At 36.0% G+C, this 7,704-nt stretch overlaps 1 protein-coding gene across 1 annotated transcript in view; it reads left to right on the top strand.

Moving 5' to 3' along the window:
* Positions 1 to 7,704, top strand: part of LMLN (leishmanolysin-like (metallopeptidase M8 family)) — a 68,110-nt gene that overhangs the window by 45,586 nt on the left and 14,820 nt on the right. Inside the window, 3 exon segments of the mRNA XM_006775008.1 lie at positions 724 to 834; positions 3,829 to 3,961; positions 5,421 to 5,580. Of these exon segments, the coding sequence (XP_006775071.1) occupies positions 724 to 834; positions 3,829 to 3,961; positions 5,421 to 5,580 (404 nt within the window).

The following is a 7,704-nucleotide window of genomic DNA, read 5'->3' as shown; positions in this document are numbered from 1 at the left end:
ATCAAACCCAAGACCTTCAGTCCACAGGCCAATGCTCTATCCACTGAGCCAAACTAGCTAGGACCAAAATAAAAAAAAAATTAAAAAAGAAAAGAAAAAAAGAAATGCTAATAAAAGTAAACTTGTCGATTAAATTTGCCAGGAAACTAAATCAATGTGCTGTGTGTGTGTTTTCTGAAATGAGAACATTTTAAAAGTATTAGACATTGTATTAATTTGTCTTATTATAATGGTGTAATATTTAGTCAAAGCAGGGCCTGTATGATAAAATAGCACAGATTCAAGGCCAGAGAAGCAAGACACTAGGGCCAACTGAATCAGATTAGGTAAAAACTAGCTACCTAACAATCCCACTGTTTCTTCCTCAGTTTACTTCTCTTTTTCTCTCATTCTCTTTGTTTCTTTGGCCCTCATTCCGCTGGTCTCACACCTGAACCAGTTTCTACTCTGTGACTTCTATCATCTTTGGAAATTACAATGGAAACATGGTTTGTTAGTGTTTTTTTCAACTGTGAACAGCCTCACCGTAAAACAGAAGTCCCCCAGTCCTGCCCCGGAGACCCTTGCAACAAGGGCTTTCTTAGTAATGCCTATCGGTGGGATGGCCACCAAAGTCCCTTTTGAGGTCCTAGTCTTCTCATTGTTGAGATTTGTCCTGGGTATGTTGGAATTGTTTTTTAAATGACAGCAATAAAAAGTGCTTTGTTTGAATTATTTCCACAGCTGGTATAAAGCTAATTATAGCATGGCTGAGAAGTTAGACTGGGGTCGAGGAATGGGCTGTGACTTTGTCAGGAAGAGCTGTAAATTCTGGATTGATCAGCAGAGAAAAAAGTAAGAATACATTTCCTCATAATGTTTGATAACAATTTATTTCTGATTTTGTTCTTTATCTGGAGCCTAAAGTGTTACTTTCAAAATATGGTCTGAATAGTTCATATTCAAAATGTGTAGAAAACCATTTATGGTGCTTGGTGATATAATAAATAGCTGCATATTGTTTTAAATCATATACTTAAAGAATCTACAATGTGGGAGCCAGACCATAAAATATTTCTGTTTAGCTTATAATTCATTAATATACACTGCAAAAAGTTTACATACTCTATATTTCTTACTGTTTTCTTCAGAAAATACACTCATAAACATAGATGTAACTGCTGATTCAATATTAAAAAAACATAAAGGTATTTTTCAATAGAGTTCTCAGATCTGGATGCATATTATAATCACCTAGCAAGCTTTTTTAAAAATACAGTCTCCAATTTTGGGAGATACACACAAATACACACATGTATGTTCATATTATATATATATATATATTTTAAGATAATTAGAGATTCATATGCAGACATTCCATGTACATTTTATCCAGTTGCCTTGATTGGTAACATTTTACAAAGCTATAGTACAACATCACAGCCAGGATATTGCCACTGATACAGTCAGATACAGAACATTTGGATCACTGCAAGGATCCTTCTTGTTTCCCTTTTATAGTCATACTCAGTACCCTCTCATGTCAACCCCGCCTTAACTCCTGGAATCACTAATCTGTTCTCCATTTCTCTAATTTTGTCCTTTCAAGAATATTATATAAATGGAATTATATTGTATATAATGAATACAGTATTCATTATATACTGTATTCATATTAATGAATGAAAAAAATCCTTTGACTCTTGTGTTTCTTTTACAATTTAACTAGATGTTTGTCAGTTTTACCAATTTTTAAAATATATATATATTTTATTGATTTTAGAGAGGAATGGAGAAGGAGAGCTAGAAACATCAATGATAATAGAGAATTATTGGCCCTGACCCTTTTGGCTCAGTGGCTAGAGCGTCGGGCCATGGACTGAAAGGTCCCAGGTTCGATTCTGATCAAGGGCAATGTACCTTGGTTGCAGGCTCGATCCCCAGTAGGGGGCGTGCGGGAGACAGCTGATTGATGTTTCTCTCTCATTGATGTTTCTAACTCTCTATCCCTCTCCCTTCCTTTCTGTAAAAAGTGAATAATAATATATTTTTAAAAAAGAAAATTATTAATCGGTTGCCTCCTGCACTGCAGGCCCCTGCAACCCAGGCATGTATCCTTGACCGGGATCGTACCAGGGACCCTTCAGTCCGCAGGCAGACATTCTATCCACTGAGCCAAACCAGCTAGGGCAGTTTTACCAATTTTTTTAAAAGAACGAACTTTTTGTTTTATTGATGTCTTCTGTTGTTTTTGTTTTCAAATCCATTGATTTCTGCTTTTATCTTATAGCTTTTCTTCTGCTTATTTTTTATTTCCATTCATGTCTTAGTCTGCTTGGGCTCCCATAACAAAATACAGAAAGTGTGGCTTAATCAGCAGAAATTTATTTTCTCATGGTGCTATAGGCTGAGAAATCTGAGACCAAAGTACCTGCCAATTTTGTTCATGGTGAGAGTTCTCTTTCTGGTTTGCAGACAGCTGCCTTCTCACTGTGCCCTCACATGGCAGAGAGAGTACACTCTGGTCTTTTCCTCTTCTTGTAAAGACACCAGACCTATCAAATTAGGACTCTACCCTTATGGCCTCCTAAAGACCGTTTCTCCAGTTATAGTCAGATTGGAGGTTAGGGCCTCTACACATGAATTTTGGAGGACTCAGTTTAATCTGTAGCAATTAGTGCAATTTAAAAAAAAGTTTCCATTGAGCACTGGCTTGTGTAGTTCAGTGGGTAGAGCGTTCGCCTGCACACTAAACTTTAGGGCATGTACCTGGGTTGCAGGTTCGATCCCTGACCCCAGTCAGGGCGTGTGTGGTAGGCAACTAATCAATGTCTCTCTTGCATCGATGTTTCTCTCTTTCTCTCTCTCTGTCTCTGTCTCCCTCCACCTACCCTTCCTGCCCCCCAATCTCCACCTATCTCCCCGCTTCTCTCCCTCTTTTCCACTCTCAATGGAAAAAGTATCCTTGGGAGAGGAGAGGATTAACAAATTAAATAATTAAACATTAAATAAATTACTTTCTTTCCAAGATTAGATTTAACAGAGAACAGAAAAAGTTGTAACAATTAGGAATATTGACACAATTTTCATTTTACGCAGAAAAACAAGATTGGATTGTGAATATTGTTTTTGTTTTTGTGTATATGTGTGTTCTTTTTTAAACCTCACCCAAGGAATGAGGATATTTTTTCCATTGAGTTTTTAGAGAGAGTGGAAGGGACCGGGGAGGGAGGAAGGGAGAGAGAAAGAGAAACATCCATGTGTTAGAGGCACATTGACTAGTTGCCTCCCAATAAGAGCCGGGATTGAACCTGCAACTGAGGTACGTGCCCTTGACTGGGAATTGAACCTGTGACCCTTCCGTCTGAGGGCCAGCCAGGGCGTGAATGTTTTTAATTCAACAAATTGTCAAATAGGATTCTTTGAACTACATTGTAGCATAGAAAATATTTAACTCTTTGTAGCTGCAGGACAAAGGGGAATCATCTCCATTTATTAATTATGAAGATGTGTATTTTTGACAAGTTCTGGAATTTCATTATTTGTCATATAAAATGCAAATCAGGTCTTTAAAATTCCATTTTACTGACAAAAATGGAGAGAGATAACTAGGATTTTATTTAATAACAGTGAAATAATGTTATAATGCATCTAGCTTTAATCTTTCACATTTACATTAAGCATTCCTTTTACCCTTTGAAAAATAAGTTTATAACTCGATTTAGCAATTAATTTTAAGCTATTAAAACATTGAAATTATAGTGGAAAAGATAAGCTTATAATGGGAAAGAATAGATGTGTACTGTTTTCTTTACAGTTTTATACTGTGGTGTTTATTTTTATGTGCAGGAGGCAGATGCTGAGCCCTTACTGTGACACCCTCAGAAGTAATCCCTTGCAGTTAACTTGCAGACAGGACCAGAGAGCAGTTGCAGTGTGTAATTTGCAGAAGTTTCCAAAACCTTTGCCTCAAGAATACCAGGTAACACTTGATTGGGGCCCAATTTTAAGAATCACCTTTTTAAAAATAAGTTTCTATTTTGAATTAGAAGAGTAAAGTCTCTTAACTGTTTCAATTTATAAGGCCTCATTTGTTTTCTCTAAGTCAGATAAAACTGAGGAATTCCTCCATTTATTTATAACTAATGTGATATAATAGATAGTGATTAATATCTAGCAATTCCTGTAGAAATAGTAAGAGGCATTTAGAATGTTTATTTTGCTCTAAATATTTCTAAACTGTATGTTTTTTTCTTTCTAGTTGTTTCCAAAGTCATCTTTAATTTCCTCTAATTTACACACCAAAAAACCCCCCAAGATTCTTTAAAGAAAATAACCCAGGTACTCTAAGCCAATTAATTAGAAGGCTTGGGAGTTCTGATTTAGAGGAGGTTTGACTCAAGGGATGTAAAAGGTGAAGAAAATGGCCCCACATGATGTTGTCTGAATCTCTGATTTGACTTTTAGGTGTTTCGTTGCCATGGCTATCTCTAAAAAGCCTGAACTCTGCCTGTCGTTTTCAAAGGACACGTTAGTCAGAAATTATATCACAAAAGCTAATTTTAAATTTTGAGCTTCCTACATAGGTTTATGATCTTTGTGAGCATTTCAGACACCATATGATGGTAACTATATTTCTTAGACGTCTTATATAATAAAAGGCTAATATGCAAATTTTCCCCTCAACTGGGAGTTGTACCAGGAGTTTGACCGGGTCGGGGCTGGCCCACCAGCTGCCTGCAGCCTCTCTCCCCAGCCAGCCCCGCTCCGCCCCCAATTGGCCACCCCCACCCCAATCAAGGCAGGCTGGCTGGACCCCACTTGTGCACGAATTTGTGCACTGGGCCACTAGTAGTATTATAATTCAATGAGTTGGTGTAAAATGTGAAATCTTTAAGATTTATCTGGTACCTTGTTCCTTTGGTGTTCAAAGTATTATATGTATATATGTGATCGCTTGCATTTTCTTACACTTTTATTTTTTCAAGAATGTCAAAACAGCGTATAAAGACATTTGAAGTACAGTATATTTAAAATTTTAATTCTATGCAGTTTTATGTATTTTGTCAACTCTTCAAAGTCTTCTGATTCATTCTTTAAAAACATAACAAATTTGTTATCTAATAAAAAACTTAACTAGTTTACTTACCTTACTGATTTTTAAAACTACAATAGCTTTGACATACCCCTGAGTAGTATGTTAATATTTTTGTGTTACACGGTACATCAAGCATGTCAAACTCACGGCCCACGGGCCGCATGTCTCATTTATTTGGCCTGTGTTAGCTTTTGAGTTTGACATGCTTGCTGTACATGAGGAAAACTACATTAATATCTTCTTTGTGTTATACAGCATTAGAGGGTTACTACAAATTGTCTGTGGACTTTGGTTATACAGAATATTTCTTTTTTTTTCCTGTCTTCCTAATACTTTTTTGTAGTACTTTGATGAACTCAGTGGAATACCTGCAGAAGATTTGCCTCATTATGGTGGTTCAGTAGAAATTGCTGACTACTGCCCTTTCAGTCAGGAATTCATTTGGCATGTAAGTGGTGAATATCAGCGCAGCTCAGATTGTAGAATATTGGAAAATCAACCAGGTTAGTAGTCTAGTGAAATGAAATGTTATATACATATTACTATTATATATCAGCAATATAAAATAGTGATTAAGAGCACAGACCCTGGAATTTCTATTGTGGTTCCACTGCTATCCATCTGTTGTAAATAATCTAACTTCTCTGTGCCTCAGCTTCTTCCTCTGTAGAAAGGGGATAATAGTATATATCTAATAGAGGTCTGGTGAAAATTAAATGAATTAATGTAGTAAGAGCTTAGAACCATCACACATAGAAAAGATTTTTAGCTATTAGATAGATTTGTGCATGTATACACACTGCTTTTTAGTAATATCTTACACCTGCCTGACACTTTCATTTGCAAAACTCTTTCATTTTTATATTTCATTTTATTCTTCTAAGAACCTGACGAGAGACATAGAGAAGATATTACTGAATTTCACAGATGAATAAAAAGACACTAAGAGCTCTCCTCCAATGGAGAGCTCTTTTTAGCTAATCACATTAGGTAACCTATTTTTTCAACTCCTGAGGAGTGTGCATTTTATGTAATTTAGAAGTAACATGCCATTCTTCAGATATCAGAATAGCATTATTATCCCATCACTAGTAAGATGTTGTAATACTATTTATTCTTTCTTAATACATATAAATGAACAGGTCTTCAAAGGGATAAATATATGGCAATTGGATATTCAACAATAATAGTTACAGCTCATACTATCCACCTCTATAAATAAAGTGTTCTCACATCTGATATGTTAATAAATAGCAATAAATAGTTTTTGTTTCTGTGGTCATCAAAAATTTTTTAAAAATATATTTTTATTGATTTCAGAGAGGAAAGGAGAGGAAGAGAGAGAGAGAGACAGAAACATCAGTGATGAGAGGGAATAATTGATTGGCTGCCTCCTGCACGTTGGACTGAGCCTGCAACCGAGGCATGTACCCTTGACCGGAATTGATCCTGGGACCCTTCAGTCTGCAGGCCAACGCTCTGTCCACTGAGCCAAACCGGTTAGGGCGTCATCAAAATTTTTAACCTTGTCCTTTCCCCCACTTCCCCTTTATTACATACTTTATTACAAACTAAGTCACTTAAATTTTAAATTTCCATAATGTTTTATTTTTAAACCTAGCAGATTTAACTGGGTTTGTAGTTATTTTTTTTTATCACTCACCTACTTAATAAATATTAAAGATTTATGATACAACTACTCAGCAGTTCCATATAAAACAAAAGAAATGCACAGATCTATCAGTCATGGGTTTGCTAAAAATACATTATCACATGTTATTGTTTTACAGATGGAGTTGGCAAACATTTATTGTAAAGAGCAAAATAGTAAATATTTTAGGTTTTGTGGGTCATAGTCTCAGTTGCAGCTGCTCAACACTGCTGTTGTAGTGTGAAAGCAGTCATAAACAATCTATAAATGAATGAGTGTGGATGTGTTGGCTAAAACTTTATTTATAAAAACAGGTAACCCTCAGGATTTGGCCTGAGAATTGTAGCTTGCTGATGCTCCTTTTTTTTTTTTTTTTTTAACCATTGGTCACTGTGTTTTTTGAAGACTTTGAAATACTCTGAAAATAAAATAAATATAGAGTTCTAGTTTACATTTTCTTTCTTCGTTTATATAATTAAGATTTTTCAAAGTTGACATAAAATAAAATACTTATTTTTTTTAAAAATTTTTACTGATTGATTTTAGAGAGAAAAAGAGAAACATCAATTGGTTATTCCACGTATGCATTCACCGGTTGATTCTTGTATGTACCTTGATGGGGGATCGAACTTACAACATTAACGTATCAGGACAACACTCTAACAGAGCTACCCCCGAGCCAGGGCAATACTCACCTTTTTATCATATATTAGAGGCCTGGTGCATGAAATTCATGCACCTCTCGCAATCCAGGACCATTTGTGGGGATGACTGACTGCTGGTTTAGAAAGAAACCTTGTGAGAGAAAAAACAAAACAAAACAAAACAGAGGCCACTCCAGTGAGGGTGGGTTCTGAGGAGCTAGGGATAACTTTCTGTGTGAATATTTGCCAGGCCAGGGAAGAGGGGAGGAAGAGTGTGTGTGTGTGTGTGTGTGTGTGTGTGTGTGTGAGAGAGAGAGAGAGAGAGAGAGAGA

The sequence above is a fragment of the Myotis davidii genome, unplaced genomic scaffold (assembly GCF_000327345.1).
Source record: "Myotis davidii unplaced genomic scaffold, ASM32734v1 scaffold9, whole genome shotgun sequence".
Taxonomy (NCBI): domain Eukaryota; kingdom Metazoa; phylum Chordata; class Mammalia; order Chiroptera; family Vespertilionidae; genus Myotis; species Myotis davidii.
This window is presented reverse-complemented; position numbering and strand designations above follow the sequence as displayed.